Source organism: Neolamprologus brichardi, chromosome 6, assembly GCF_056152115.1.
Source record: "Neolamprologus brichardi isolate AB-2024 chromosome 6, ASM5615211v1, whole genome shotgun sequence".
In the NCBI taxonomy this organism is placed as follows: domain Eukaryota; kingdom Metazoa; phylum Chordata; class Actinopteri; order Cichliformes; family Cichlidae; genus Neolamprologus; species Neolamprologus brichardi.
The window spans coordinates 6,767,165-6,783,991 of NC_142109.1; the positions used below are offsets into that span (position 1 = coordinate 6,767,165).

The window sequence follows — 16,827 nt, forward strand, 5'->3', positions numbered from 1 at the left end:
TGGTCTGAAACAGGTTTGAAAATATTTTTAATTCGAGAAAGAATGGCATTCTTTCTCAGCATCTTTTTAATGTCTTCTTTAGTTGTCTGAAAATTGGAGACAATCAGATTGAAGGAAAAAAACTTGAGCTGAGTTGTTTAAAAATTATGTTACAAAAATGATTTACAATTTTACTGTAGTAAACTAAACCATATTACACCGTCACACATCTCTTCCTGGATCCTGTTTTTTTAAATGACAAAAGTATTTTACCTTTATGGTATAACAACAGAAAGCATGAAAACATAAAAATGATGGGCTGTCTTCATATTTAGTTATTGTTACATTAAAACAGCCTCACCCGTTTTTACTTTTAGCACAAGTAGCATTTTATAGCTATAGGTGCTTTAACAACTCTGCGTCTGTGCTGTTGGGTAGTTCAGTCTACAGTCCCATTAATCATGTATATTAATCACATGTGCATGAAAAATAATTCTATATCAAACTAAAAGCAGTAGAAAAAGCTGTAAAGCTTACACATGCTTGTAAATTAAGAAGTCGGATAAATGTTGTTGAGTACAATGTACTTTCCTCAAAGATATAGGATTAGGATTAAACTTTATAGTCATTACACATGTATGAATACATGGTAACGAAATACAGTTTGCATCTAATCAGAAGTGCAAGAGTAGCAAGAGCAATGAGAGCAATTATATACAGATAAGTAAAGTAGATATCAAATATACATATGTACTACGGGCAAATGTAGCTATATGCTGATATATACAGATAAGGGTAGTATAAATGGTGCAATAGCTATGAACAGATTATGTACGGAGAAACCAAATATACACATGAACTATAGCCAATTTACAGATGTACAGGTGTATTCATATGTACAGATGATCTGTTTAGCATACATATGTTCTAAATTACTATACAGACAAGCAGATCATGGTCATTGGGAGGGATAGGAGGTGTGGATGGAAAGGTTCAGTGGGGACTGAGTTCAGTAGAGTGACAGCTGTGGGGAAGAAGCTGGTTTTAGTCTGTAGGGTACAGTTATTATAAATCTGATATTAACTGTCCTGTAAGTGTGTGTCTTTTTTTCAAAGTGAATGTGATGTTAAAGGGTGGATCTGATATTCCTCACACTTCATCCTAAATCATACTCTGCTTTATCTATACTGTCTATTTAACTACAAGTGGGACAATCATTTATAAAATGATCATATTGTGTTCAGTTTTGAGATACAGATGTGACACTCACATTGTGACTGTGGCCATAAACTCCTCATGAAAGTGTTTATAAAAACAACATTCTCTCATCTACTTTAATACAAATGTAATATTAATAATTCATATTATTGTAAAGTAAACTGATACACCCACAGCTCACTTTTAGAAAGAATCCAGGGTCAAAGCACTTCTGCTGTTCTGTGCTGCACAATAATAGGTTTCACAGTGTAGTAATGCCATTGTTCAGTATGCACTGAAGCCTCTGTCCTCCTTGATTTCTTTACCATTTGTTGGCTTTGACCTGCATGCGTTTAAGGCCTTTCTCTCCAGGTTTACTTTGCTTTGCTTTATTTTGCTCTTCTGTGTGTTGTGATGTTTGGTTTTGCTGGTCACATGACTCTTTTCAGTAAACTCTGTTTCGAGGATTCTGCTCTGTTCCAGAGGATCTAAAAAGTTGGATATGCAAGTGATTGGCTGTATAAAATTCATCATATTGGTCTGGGTCATCCGACAGGATGGACAGTCTGCTATGTCTTGATGGTGGCGGTATTAAAGGCCTGGTGCTGATCCAGATGTTGATCGCTCTGGAGAAGGAGGCGGGCAGACCCACCAGAGAGCTCTTCGACTGGGTAGCTGGCACCACACGGGAGGCATCCTGGCTCTGGCTATAATCCACGGTGTGTTTGTGTTCTCTTTTCCAGTGCTGGGTTTTCATCACATAGCATCGGAACAACACTGACACTTCTTCTATGTGTAGAGAAATCCATGGAGTACCTGCGCTGCCTGTACTTTAGGATAAAGGAGCAGGTGTTCAAAGGGTCAAGACCCTATGAATCAGCACCGCTAGAGGACTTCCTCAAAACAGAGTTTGGAGAAAACACCAAGATGACTGACATAAAGTTCCCCAGGTAGATATCTGAATGTGATAATAGGCAGAAAAATGCTAAAATTCAAAAGAATTGCAGACCTCTGCCCAAGCTGCTCGTCATCTGGGCATCATTTACTTTTAAGCAAAGAGTAATGTATCTTCTATTAAAACATTGTGTACAAGCAGGTAATAGATAATAGGTATTGATTTGTAAATAACTGAAATAACTTGAGCTTATTATAGAATATTATAATGCAGTTTATTTCTAACAAACTAGCAGCTCATTCTTCATCGTGTGAAACAAAGGCAGATGTGATATGTAAAAGTGAGGTCAGAGGTCAAATGTGATATGATATTTAAATGCTAACTATAATGTGATATTTAGAATCCCCATATAGCAGTATCATTTCCTAAGTAATGCCAATACAAACGAAGGCAGCAGAATTTTAAACACCATTTTAAGAAAATTGACATTTTATGAAAGACGTCAGAGATCAACAGTAACATGATATTTACAATCCCCATATACCATTTCCTATATAACTATATGTTGTCAATACTAACAATGGTGGTAAGAAACACTTTTAAAAAGCTCTAAATAGAATTATTATCACTTTAACCTTGAGTTTTAATAATAATAATGGATTGGATTTAGCGCTTTTCAAGGCACCCAAAGCGCTTTACAATGCCACTATTCATTCACTCACTGGTGGAGGCACAGCTGTCCTGGGGCAGACTGATAGAAGCGAGGCTGCCATATCGCGCCATCGGCCCCTCTGGCCAACACCAGTAGGCAGTGTCTTGCCCAAGGACACAACGACCAGGACAGAGAGCCCGGGGAACAAACCGGCGACCTTCCGGTTACAGATACACTTCCCAACCCCCTGAGCCACGGTCGCCCTCAAAGTTTTACATTGAAGGCGAGGTCAGAGGTCAAATGTGATTAACATGAACCCACTCTACACTCCTACAAAGTTTTATTATAATTCATTCATAACTTTTCGACCTGTCACGCTTACAGAGAGAATGACAAATTGTTGCGTTCTAAATGTTATGCAGCCATCTGCCACAAGATGGCGCTGCAGCTTTTACATTGCTATAGAAAAGCACCAGAAATTTGTTAATGCAGCCTTGATCTTCTTTTAAGTCTGTCATTGTTCAGACCTCAGTGTTTCTTAGGTTTTATACTAATCAATTAGCTAAAGATTTTTCCTTATTTACTCGACTAAGAATTTAGTTGCCCTAGTTTCTGCTGGTGCTAACAGTGTCATATAAAAGCTTTAAATATCCCACTCTTTTGCTGTGATTGGTCAGTTTTTAAAACTTTGAGCTGGTTTTACCCTGATGTGTTAAATTGAGTCACCTATTTTTTTTCTGAGGTTCAGTTCCTGAGAATTAAAAAAAGGTACTGACTTGCTTAGATATGTGTAGCATGGCTCTCTTAACACTAAAATAATACATCTGAAGCCAGATTGTTTTTAAAAATATTTTTGTAATTTGGTTGAAATGCTGCTGTTCAAATTTTCAGGTGTTTAAGGAGAACAGGCAAACATGCTTTCCCTTCTTTCTTTCTTTACAGGGTAATGGTGACCAGTGTTCTGGCAGACAGACATCCAGGCGAGCTTCATATATTCAGGAACTATGACCCTCCATCCGTCTCCAGAGAGGCCCCATACACCACCACTGCCACATTCAAGCCTCTCACCATCCCACAAGGTACGTCAGATATCACCTGTGTTTGTCAGCTACAGCACCAGCCCTCAAATGTCAAATGTATTAAATGGGATAGTGAAGTGCTCTGAACATACCACTGGATGGCACCAAAGGAATTTTCAGAGCTCATATTTTAATGTGAGGGTTATGTACTTTCACTTCACTGAGGCAATAAAACCTGAAAACTAAGCCTGTGTGTGAACACAACACTGAAACTGAGACTGTGTGTGCTGTTCATGAAGGAGTCGTGTCCTGTGCTGTTTGAGTCCCAGCCGTGTTGTTGTTACAGGCTGGGAGGATGAAGATGTGTTGATAGTAGGATACACAGAAGAGCCACCCAGAAAGATAAGGAAGGTGACAGATGAAGGTGTGTGTATGCGTACAGGACCAAGTCCTGGAAAGTCGTGAAAAAGACAGACAGGAAGTGATAATTATGAACTCAGAACAGTGTAATTGTATTTACTATGCATTCCTTTCTTACTTATATCCTTGTGTTCATATCAGAACAACTTGTATGGCGAGCTGCTCGCTCCAGCGGCGCTGCTCCCACCTACTTCCGACCAATGGGGCGCTTTCTGGACGGAGGGCTGCTGGCCAATAACCCGACACTAGATGCCATGACAGAAGTCCATCAGTACAATAAGGCCTTAAAAGCAGAGGTAGGCATCCGGAGCTCTATTCACTTTCCTTCCTTTATGCACTTAATGGACGTTAAGCCACATGTATTTGTTTGTGACTTCTTCTCTGCACGTGTGTCTCTAAGGGCCGTGAGAAGGACTTAAAGAAGCTGGGTATAGTGGTCTCTCTTGGAACAGGTGAGCCAAGTAATTATGTGTCGAAATGTTAAATTATGTGAGTCATATCTCTTCTTCTGTGTCTTTAATATTCATTAAATGCAAAGTAAACTGATATATACACACATTGGCCACTTTATTAGGTACATATCGCTAGTACTGGGTTGGACTCTGTTTTGCTTTTAGACCTGCCCTAATTCTGTGTGGCACAAATTCAACAAGGTGATGAAAGGATTCCTCAGAGATTTGGGTCCATATTGACGTGATATCACAGAGTTGCTGCAGATTGGTTGGATGCACATAAATGATGTCATGTTCAAGGAACCAGACATGGCACATTATCCTGCTGGATACAGCCTTCAAAAGATTGGTACAGTGGGGTCATAAAGGACCACATAGACATACAATATAGACACGCTCAGCAACAATAGTCGGGTAACTGTGGTGTTTAAACGATGTCTTTTAGCACTAAGGGGCCCAAGAGCGCCAGAAAAGTGCCCTTGAAACCATTGCACGACCAGTAGCAGTGCAGACGTTTGTGTTTTTTATGCCACATTTTGACCCAAAACTCTAAATGTTGCTGCAGAATTTAAAACCAATCAGACCTGATACTGTTTTTCTAATCTTCTGTTGTCAATTTTTGGTGACTTGTGGCTTCAGTTTGCTGTTCTTAACTGATAGAAGGACACCTGGTGTGGTCTTCTGCTGCTTTAGCCCATGTGTTTGACATGTTTTATATTTAGAAATGCTCTTAATTACCTTAGTTGATACTATGTTGACCATTCTCTTGTAAACCTTAGAGAAGGTTGTGTGGGAAAATCCCAGCAGATCAACAGCTTCTGAAATACTCAGAGCAGCCTGTCTGGCACCAACATCTGTGTCGCTCAAATAAAGTTTGTTCCTCATTCTGATGCTCAGTTTGATTTTCAGCAGTTCATCTTGATCATGTCTAAATGCACTGAATCGCTGCCATGTGATTGATTGATTTAGATATTTGTGTTAACATGCAGTTGAACAGGTGGTACGTAATTAAGTGGCCAGTGGGTGTATATATCAGTTGTATCAGAGCTACACAGGAATACATACCTATCACATTGTGAATAACTAACTTGAGTTCAGTGTCTCTATTTGAAGTCCCCCTCCCCTTTATCATTTTGTACACGTGCTCCTGTGTGTTTCCAGGTAAACCTCCTCAGGTGGTGGTGAGCTCTGTGGATGTGTTCCGACTCTCCAACCCACTGGAGCTGGCCAAGACCTTTGTAGGAGCAAAAGAGCTGGGCAAAATGCTGGTGGACTGTGTGAGTGCATCATTTTTCAGTTTATGTCTGTGAGTGGTTAACTCTGGCCATTGCTGTAATGTGCCCTGATTACTTATTTTTATATAATCTGTTATTTGTGTTTATTCCATTTGACATTTGTGCATGTATTGGTGTTCTAATAACAAAAACATTTGTTAAAGCATGTTTGTCTTGCTCATTATAAATATGTCTCTCTTACTGCACAGTGTACAGACTCTGATGGCTGTGCAGTGGACAGGGCCAGAGCGTGGTGTGAAACGATCGACACCATTTACCACAGGTCAGAAACGACACACGTGTTGGTTTTGCTTCTTTTTTAATGCATCCTCTTTTCTCAGCCTCTCTGTATTTGTACCAACTTGCTCTCATCCATTTATCGTAGAATGCTTGTAGTTGTTTCTTATTCTCAGACGCTTCATCTGCAGTGGTTTAAAATGAGTTCCTGTAAGACTGAGTGTTTACTTCAATTTCATTCAGTTTTATTTAAATGGTGACAAATCACAACAACAGTTGTGATTTAACTTTATATTGTAAGGTAAAGACCCTACAATAATACAGAAAACAGAGGAAAGCCCAGCAATCATATGATCCCTCTGTGAGCAAGCAGGAAGAAACCTGCACTAAAATCGGGCTCACATAGGGGCTGAGTGGATGAGACAGAACAAAGACATGCTGTGGAAGAGAGCCAGAGATTAATAATAACTATTGATTAAATGCAGAGAGGTGTACAAACACATAGTGAGTGAAAAGGGTGACTGAAGAAGAGACACTCAAAGCATCATGGGAATCCCCCAGCAGTCTACACCTATGGCAGCAAACTCAGGGTCACATGTTCCAACCCTAACTATATGCCTTATTAAAAAGTTACATTTTAAGCCTAATCTTAAGACTAGAGATGGCGTCCGTCTCCCGTGTCCAAACTGGAAGCTGGTTCCACAGAAGAGGAGCCTGAAAGGCTCTGCCTCCTATTCTACTTTTAAATACTCTAGAAGCTACAAGTAAACCTGCCGTCAGAGAGCGAAGTGCTCTAATAGGGTGAGACTGTTCTCTGAGGTCATTAAGGTAAGATGGGGCCTGATTATTCAAGACGTTTGTGAGGAGCAGGATTTAAAATTAGTTTCTGGATTTAAAATTAGTTTCTGGCTTTAACAGGGAGTATGACTGCATCCACATAGATGTGATTCACACGTACATTACATGTGAACTGTCACAGTGATCAAATCTGCAGCATGTCAGTTATCTAGAAGTAGGACATTTATGACCAACCTATATATGACATGACTGCAGTTTTGTCACATTATAAATTACTTTCATGGATGTAGTTATGACATTTCAATTCAGTTTGGTTTTAATTAAGTTTTATTTATATAGCATCAAATCACAAGCCACCTCAAGGCACTTTATATTTTAAGGTAAATTACTTTACAATAATAGAGAGTAAACCCCAACAACCAGATGACTCCCTATGAGCAAGCACTGCTGACAGTGGGAAGAAAAAACTCCCTTTTAACAGGAAGAAATCTCCAGGCTCAGGGAGAGGGCGGCTTTTTGCTGTTGAGGGTGAGGAAGACGAGGTAAAAGAGGCACTGTAGAACTAACTGCTGTGTCTTTTAGCTTCATGGATAGATAAAGGTGCACATCACTTATAGCAATAGAAATATGTATAATATGCCTGCCTAAGAGAAGCATGTAGAATATAAATAGAACTGGTCCCTGCAGAGAACCCTGTGCATCTATAAATATGTAGATGTTTGTGTTTATAAATATGATATCAGTCCATACATATAAATTTTGATGTTAGTGTCTCCGTTAAGTTGTGTGATAAAAAAGACCGTAAAATGTCACAAGGTCATGAGGTTATGTTGCATCTCGTCTTCTTCACTGTACTCACGTGAGAACCTGAGACCAAATGCTGTAGTTTCATTTCTGTTAGAAACTCATAAAGTACCAAATAGCAGGTTTACACTGCAGTCGATCAGTTTAGCACACACTCTTTTTCTGTTGTACCATGTGGTTCAGCATTGTCTTGTAAGCAAGCCTGCAGTGGAAAAGAAGCATGAACGTAGCTCCAAAAGCTCTTCAGCAGTAATGGTGATTTTTTTTTCTTTTTTTTATTTACCCCTTTCTTTTTGCATTTTGTATTTACTGTCTTCAAAATGTCTCTCTGCACAGTTAGTTATCATTATTTTGTTTATTAATCACTGTATCCATTGCATTGTGTGCAGATTGAGTCCCCAACTATCTCAGGAGGTGATGCTGGATGAGGTGAGCGATGCAGCCCTGGTGGACATGCTGTGGGAGACCCAGATATATCTGTATGAGAAGAGGGAGATCCTCCAGTCTCTGGCAAAATTACTACTGAACAATTAAAAGCACAAGAACATCACAAATGGAGGCTGTGAAGAGTGTTTGAATGGAGCAGTGAGATTACTGAGCTGTATGTCTGACTAAAAACTGTAATGTCTGTGTTGGTGTGCTCTGTTTTCAAACTGAATGAATCAGTTTGAGTAGGAGTACAAAAGTATTAAATATGTGGAAAGCTAACCCAGGAAACAGCTGACCTACTAAAGCCTGTTTAAAGGTGTTTTATGTAGCATCATGTGACCTTAGCACTGATCCTGTTGTAGTTGATCAGGTTTACTTCTAACATATCAACCAGTGAAAAAGTTGAAGTTGTACTAGGGAAATGTAAACTGACTGTTACAGTGTCATGTAAGTTTCCACTTCCCCCTACACTGTGGGTCAATCTACCTCTGGATTTGTTGAGGTAAATCTGGAGTGTTTCCTTCCCTTTTTTCCTCACTTGTTCATCACATTCACTTCTGACACACACACTTACAAATACACCCGAGTCATTGAATTTTTCCATTAAGCTGTGTGATAAAAGGGACCCTGAATTGCCACCAGAGCATCAGCAGTATTCTCAGGTGCAGCTGAGATGGTGGTGATGTTGAACCAGTTCTGCCTTATGTGTGGGACCCACATTTGTACCTTTTCTTCCTTCCGTAGTAATCTAATGCCTTTCTGAGTTATTTATACTGACTTGAAACGCAATATTTAGCCTCATGTCTGTTGATAAAATATGATATTAATATGAAATCTTAAAACTGACATGAAAGATGTATTTGAATGAATCATCTCCGTGAAAGATAAAGGAACAGCTGCTATCTGCACAACACGGACAGGAGGAACAAATGATTTTGTATTTTTATTTTTTTGTATTTGGCTTAATCCATCCATCCATCCATCCATCTTCATCCGCTTTATCCGGGGCCGGGTCGCGGGGGCAGCAGCCTAAGCAAAGAGGCCCAGACCTCCCTCTCCCCAGCCACCTCCTCCAGCTCATCCGGGGGAACACCAAGGCGTTCCCAGGCCAGCCAAGAGATATAATCTCTCCAGCGTGTCCTGGGTCTGCCCCGGGGCCTCCTCCCGGTGGGACATGCCTGGAACACCTCACCCAGTAGGCGCCCAGGGGGCATCCTTGTCAGATACCCAAACCACCTCAGCTGGCTCCTTTCGATGTGGAGCAGCAGCGGCTCTACTCTGAGCCCCTCCCGGATGGTCGAACTTCTCACCCTATCTCTAAGGGAGAGGCCAGCCACCCTTCGGAGGAAGCTCATTTCCGCCGCTTGTATCCGCGATCTCGTCCTTTCGGTCACTACCCACAGCTCGTGGCCATAGGTGAGGGTAGGGACGTAGATCGACCGGTAAATTGAGAGCTTCGCTTTTACACTCAGCTCCCTCTTCACCACGACGGACCGGTGCAGCGTCTGCATTACTGCAGCTGCAGCCCCAATCCGTCTGTCGATCTCCGGCTCCCTTCTCCCATCACTCGCGAACAAGACCCCAAGATACTTGAACTCCTCCACTTGGGGCAGGAACTCATCCCCGACCCGGAGTGGGCACTCCACCCTTTTCCGGCTGAGAACCATGGCCTCAGATTTGGAGGTGCTGATCCTCATTCCCGCTGCTTCACACTCGGCTGCGAACTGCTCCAGTGTGAGCTGGAGGCCCTCACCCGATGAAGCCAACAGAACCACATCATCCGCAAAGATCAGAGATGAGATTCTGAGGCCACCAAAGCGAAAGCCCTCCGCCACTTGGCTGCGCCTAGAAATCCTGTCCATAAAAATTATGAACAGAACCGGTGACAAAGGGCAGCCCTGGCGGAGCCCATCACCCACCGGGAACAAGTCCGACTTATTGCCGGCAATGCGAACCAAGCTCTTCCAACGGTTGTATAGGGATCGAATGACCCGTAGCAATGGGCCAGACACCCCATACTCCCGCAACACCTCCCACAGGACACCCTGAGGGACACGGTCGAATGCCTTCTCCAAGTCCACAAAACACATGTAGACTGTTTGGGCAAACTCCCATGCACCCTCAAGTATCCTTGAGAGGATGAAGAGCTGGTCCAGTGTTCCGCGACCAGGACGAAAACCGCATTGTTCCTCCTGCATCCGAGGTTCGACTAGCGGACGAACTCTCCTTTCCAGCACCCTGGCATAGACTTTCCCGGGGAGGCTGAGGAGTGTGATCCCCCTGTAGTTGGAACACACCCTCAGGTCCCCCTTCTTAAAGATGGGGACCACCACCCCGGTCTGCCAATCCACGGGTACTGCCCCTGATCTCCACGCAACATTGCAGAGGCGTGTCAACCAGGACAGCCCTACAACGTCCAGAGCCTTCAGGAACTCGGGGCAGACCTCATCAACACCAGGGGCTCTGCCACCAAGGAGTTGTTTAACTGCCTCAGTGACCTCGCCCCCGGAAATTGGCGGGTCATTCCCCTCATCCCCAGACTCTGCTTCCTCCTCGGAAGACGCGTCAGTGGGATTAAGGAGGTCCTCGAAGTATTCCTTCCACTGCCTGACAATTTTCTCAGTCGGCGTCAGCAGCGCTCCGCCAGCACTATACACAGTGCAGGTAGAGCACCGCTTTCCCCTCCTGAGACGCCTGACGGTTTGCCAGAACCTCTTCGAGGCAGTCCGAAAGTCTTTTTCCATGGCCTCTCCGAACTCCTCCCACACCCGAGTTTTTGCTTCAGCCACTGCCCGAGCCGCATTCCGCTTGGCCTGTCGATACCTGTCGGCTGCCTCCGGAGTCCCACAGGCTAACCAAGCCCGATAGGACTCCTTCTTCAGCCTGGTGGCTCCCTTCACCTCTGGTGTCCACCATTTGGTTCGGGGATTACCACCACGGCAGGCACCAACCACCTTGCGGCCGCAGCTCAATGCAGCAGCTTCGGCAATGGAGGCGCTGAACATGGTCCATTTGGACTCAATGTCCCCCGCCTCCCTCGGAATGCTGTTGAAGCTCTGCCAGAGGTGTGCGTTGAAGATCTCGCGGACTGGGGCCTCTGCTAGTCGTTCCCAGCACACCCTCACTACGTGTTTAGGTGCACCAGGTCTGTCCAGCGTCCTCCCCCGCCACCTGATCCAACTCACCACCAGGTGGTGATCAGTTGACAGCTCAGCCCCTCTCTTTACCCAAGTGTCCAGAACATATGGTCGCAGGTCTGGTGATACGATTACAAAATCGATCATCGACCTACGGCCTAGAGCGTCCTAGTGCCACGTTCACTTATGGACACTCTTATGTTCGAACAAGGTGTTCGTTATGGCCAAACTGTGATTAGCACAGAAGTCCAATAACAAAGCACCGCTCGGGTTCAGATCAGGGAGGCCGTTCCTCCCAATCACGCCCCTCCAGGTCTCGCTGTCGTTACCCATGTGAGCATTGAAGTCTCCCAGCAGGACAGATGACAGTCAGGACCCGTTCCCCGACCCTAAGGCGCAGGGAACAAACCCTCTCGTCCACCGGGAAAAACCCCAACGTACTGGCAGCAAGCCGAGGGGATATTAGAATACCCACCCCAGCCCGCCGCCTCTCACCAAGGGCAACTCCAGACTGAGACAGAGTCCAGCCCCTCTCCAGGAGACTGGTTCCAGAGCCCAAGCCATGCGTAGAGGTGAGCCCGACTATATCTAGCCGGTACCTCTCAACCTCACGCACTAACTCAGGCTCCTTCCCCACCAGAGAGGTGACATTCCATGTCCCAATTGCCAGTCTTGGCAGCCGGGGGTCAGTCCGCCAGGGCCTCCGCTCCTGGCCGCCACCCGGTACACAATGCACCCGAGCCCTATGGCGCCTCCTGCGGGTGGTGGGCCTGCGGGAGGATGGGCCCATGTCTCCTCTTCGGGCTGTGCCCGGCCGGGCCCCATGGACTAAGGCCCGGCCACCAGACGCTCGCCCTCGGGCACCCTCCCCGGGCCTGGCTCCAGGGCGGGGCCCCGGTAACCCTATCCCGGGCAGGGTAAACTCTTCCCTCTGTGTTTTTTCCATAAGGGTCTTCTGAATCGCTCTTTGTCTGGTCCCTCACCCAGGACCAATTTGCCATGGGAGACCCTACCAGGGGGCAAAAGCCCCCAGACAACATAGCCCCTGGGATCCCTGGGACACACAAACCCCTCCACCACGATAAGGTTGCGATTCACGGAGGAGATTTGGCTTAATCCTGAAGTATAAATGGTATGGGAATAAAATATCTTAATATTGACCGAACTGCTTTGTTGTTGTTTCAGTTAATCTCAGTCAGCCTGCACCCTTATAAACTTGGCTGTTTATTGCTTTGAAACCCTCTATGCATGATAAGGTCAGTGGCTTTATTGCTTCCTTAGGCCAACTTCTTGTCCCAGCAGGGTATCTGACCAACAGCAGGGTGTAGATGTTATTGATGAGATAGCAGAGTAAAGTTACAGCAAATGGAAAGTGCTCTGTACAAAACCTGGAGCTGTACTCAACTACAATACTTTAGACTTTTTTTTTCAAAAGGCATCAACAGCACAGACACAGTGGATATCATTCACAGAACAATGTTTTCAACCAGGATGTAAACATTTTTATTTCTGCTGTTAGGTTGTTATAATTGGACATTTTCACATGTTTTAAATGAGACAAAATGTTTACACTTCAAATGTTTTGTTAAATTCAATTGTTTATTTGATTGGTTGATCGTAGTTTTTCATGGGTAAGATGTTATAATACCCTGGTTCACTCAGTGACTACTCCGTCTCCTAAAGATCTTCTTTAATTCAGTTCAATTCAATCCAACAGTATTTACATACAAATGAATTGAATTGAACTGAACTAAAGAAAAAACCCAACAATCCCCTATGAGCAAGCACTTGGCGACAGTGGGGAGGAAAAACTACCTTTCAAAAGGTAGAAACCTCCGGCAGAACCAGGCTCAGGGAGGGGCGGCCATCTGCCGCGACCGGTTGGGGGGTGGAGCCGATGACAAAGTTATACACATCTAAATATTAAAGCAAATATGCTTTAAAATGGGTGTTTTGGCACTGGAAGTGACTGATAATATTTAGTTGTATAATACTGTGACTTTATAGGAGACGGAGTGGAAGTCACTTAAGTGAACAGTCTCCAAAACCAGTTGCGCTCCTTTTTCTTTTTTGGTTTTTCTTTTGGCACTTGGTCATCTCGGGCCTCTGGACTTTCTGGTTTGGTAGCGCTGGCCTCCTCTTTTTCTGTCTGATTCTCCTGGAGTGTCTCGTTTTGGGCTGGAAAATTTTCAGGATTGGCAACGTTGGACTGGTCTTCTTGCTTTTTTATTGTCTCTTGCAGAGACAGCAAAAACTCCTGAAGTGTGATCTTTTCTTCCTCTGTTTGCCCAAGTTGGTTGCAGATTGTTGTGTTCTCCAGGTTTTGCTCCACGATTTCCTGGTGGGAAGCTTTGGTTTTCTCCAGCTCTTCTTTTAAATTTTGCACCTTCAAATCATTTTTTTCACAAAGAGCCTCACTGGTGCTGAGTTTGTTAGAATGTTAGATTTTGGCGCCTCCGGCCCCAACTCATCCCTCTCTCTTACCAGGCTCACCAGAGAAGCGGTCTCCGCCTCCCTCCAGGCTTTGAGGAGGTTGAGGTTGTAAATTTGCGTGGCTCCGCCCCTGTCCGACCGTACCACCTCATAATCAACGTCCCCCACTCGCCGTGTGACCACGAAGGGTCCTTGCCACTTGGCGAGTAATTTAGAGCTGGAAGAAGGAAGTAACACAAGCACTTTATCTCCCGGTGAAAATTGCCTAAGTTTCGCCCCTCTGTTGTACAGGTGTTGCTGCCGCTGCTGGGCCTGGAGCAAATTCTCCCGTGAGAGTCTCCCCAGTGTGTGCAGCTTTGCTCGCAGGTCCAGCACGTACTGAATTTCACTTTTCGCAGGGCTCGGACCTTCCTCCCAGTTTTCTTTAATTAGGTCGAGCACCCCCCGCGGCTTTCTGCCGTACAACAGCTCAAAGGGAGAAAACCCCGTGGAGGCCTGGGGCACCTCCCGCACTGCAAACAACAGAGGGTCTAACCAGCGATCCCAATTGCGTTCATCCTCGCGAATGAACTTACGAATCATGGATTTCAAGGTCTTATTCAGCCTCTCCACCAGCCCGTCGGTCTGAGGGTGGTAGACGCTGGTCCGAATAGATTTAATACCCAGTAATTCGTACAGTTCCCGCAATGTGCGCGACATGAACGACGTGCCCTGGTCAGTCAGTATTTCATTCAGAATACCGACTCGGGAGATGACCTGAAACAGTGCCTGCGCCACGCTCTTCGCTGAAATTGTGCGCAGCGGCACTGCTTCCGGGTATCGCGTTGCGTAGTCCACCAGGACCAGCACAAAGCGATAGCCGCGTGCACGCCGGTGAAATGGCCTGATGAGATCCATACCAATACGCTCAAATGGAATCTCCATCAGTGGTAATGGGCACAGCGGCGCCTTTGGCACGGCCGGCTGGTTAACCAGCTGGCATTCTGGGCACGACGCACACCAGCGGCGTACATCGGCCCAAATGCCCGGCCAATAGAATCGGGCCATTATGCGCTCCAGAGTTTTCTCACCACCCAAATGCCCTACCATGGGGTTTGAATGAGCCGCCTGGAAAACCGTTTCCCGGCGGCTTTGCGGCACCAACAACTGTGTGCGAATCTCCTCAGTGTGAGTGTCGCGGCTCACTCGATAAAGCCGATCGTTCCGCAATTGGAAATAAGGGTAAGTTCGCGCAGCGTCAGGGTGCACCACGCGACCATCAATATCTATCACTTGGTCATAGGCTGAGCGTAGGGTGTCGTCCCGAGACTGCTCTAGTGGAAAATCTTCCGTGGGGTGCACAACGGGAGGCAGCGGGGCTTCCGTGGAAGTCCCCGCCACCCCCTCCCCCCCAGAGTCAGTGTCGGTCGACCCCGCTTCACCGCTGAGCGCCGCGCAAACGTTACATAAATTTACAGACCGCGATCGCATCCCCGCGTACTGCCCCAGTAAGCTGTGGAACCCCGGCCAATTCGTACCCAAAATAAGGGGATGCGACAGGCGCGGGCTAACCGCCGCCTTCACTCTATGCGTTTTGCCCCTGAATTTCAGCAACAGTGACACTACCGGGTACTTGTGAATATCCCCGTGCACACATTTAACCTCCACCCAGTTAGCCTCCAACAATGCCCCGGGGCGAACCAAACTTTGGTGGACCAGGGTCTGCGTGCAGCCCTTGTCCATCAAAGCATGGCGAATACCCCCTTGACACCTTACCGGCACGCGGTACGTCCCTCCTGGACCGGGGGCGGGCGCTGGAGCGCCGGCAACACGGAACACCTGCCCCACCTCCATGAGCGGACATTCTCGGCGCAGGTGCCCCGGCCGCCCCGGAGAGGGCTCCGGGGCAACCTCGGCGGCCGCCGGGGTTCCGGCGGGAAGCAGCAGAACGACCATATTCAGCATCCGGGCCTCCCCAGCCGAGGGGCCCGGTCGCAGCCACCTTGCCGCTGCATCCTCCAGCTGTCGAGCCCATGCAAACAGCCGCTCCCCTCCCGTCATCCTGCTGGCCCGGAATTGACGGCGGTAATCCTCCGGGGAGAGACCCAAACGATCCAGCACCGCCCGGCACACATCCTCAAACACCCCCCGCGAGCCGGGGGGCAGGCTCAGCGCCGCCGTCTGGGCCTCGCCCGACAGAAGCGGCAGCAGCCGGGCGGCCCATTCCTCCTCCGGCCAGCGACAGGCCACCGCCGTGGCCTGGAAAGCCTCGATGAAGACCAGCGGGTCCTCCCCATCCCTCATCCGGTGCAACGTCACCGACAGAGGAGGGGCGGGCGCCGGCGCGGCCGCATCCCCCAGCAGCTGCCCCAGAGCCACGGCCTGCTGCTCCGACTGCAGGCGAAGCAACGCCAACTGCTGGTCCTGCTCGGCCGCCTGACGAGCCGCCATCGCCGCCATGTCCAACATCATCTGGCCCAAGATCTGCAGCGGCTGGGCGGGCGCCGCCGCCGCCGGGGGAGCAGGGGGAGCCGGCAGGGGACCGGACATCGCGCCAGGGTTTCGGCACCAGTGTAGCGTTTGACCCGATAGACATCCCTCCGACTGTCACTGTCAACATAAAAAGACACACAATCAATGTCGGAACCCAGCACACCTGTCGACCCCGCCCCTGCGCCGCCCCGGGAGCTCACTGTGTCACCCCTCCTCTGCAGCTGGCCAGAGACCACACCCACACCACAATCAAATATACAGATGTACTACTGGCAAATGTACGTATATGCTGATATATAAAGATAAGGGTAGTATAAATGGTGGAAGAGTTATGAACATCTGTATAGCATACAGTTGTACTAAATATATACAGATGTGCTACATATATACAGATGATCTACAGAGGGCTATGAATATATTCACAGTAGTGGAAGCGTAGCTCTCTGAAAAGACTGTAATAGTGAAGAGTGTATGCACTATAAGAGAGACAATGCTATGTCAGTGTCTTATGCTGAATGTTGAGAATGAATGACAGTCATGATCATGGTCATTGGGAGGAATAAGGGGATGTGGATGGAAAGTGTGGCCAAACTTAATGACTTTATTTTCAGCTATAAAGCCAACCTAGA

At 46.6% G+C, this 16,827-nt stretch overlaps 1 protein-coding gene across 1 annotated transcript; it reads left to right on the plus strand.

Moving 5' to 3' along the window:
- Window positions 1-1,959: 1,959 nt before the first annotated feature.
- Window positions 1,960-8,465, plus strand: LOC148102454 (85/88 kDa calcium-independent phospholipase A2-like). The gene is made up of 7 exons (XM_087842472.1): window positions 1,960-2,126; window positions 3,666-3,802; window positions 4,304-4,458; window positions 4,563-4,614; window positions 5,776-5,891; window positions 6,098-6,171; window positions 8,117-8,465. The coding sequence occupies exons 1-7, from the start codon at window positions 1,984-1,986 to the stop codon at window positions 8,259-8,261; spliced, it is 822 nt and encodes a 273-aa protein (XP_087698598.1). The 5' UTR covers window positions 1,960-1,983; the 3' UTR covers window positions 8,262-8,465.
- The last annotated feature ends 8,362 nt before the right edge of the window (window positions 8,466-16,827 follow it).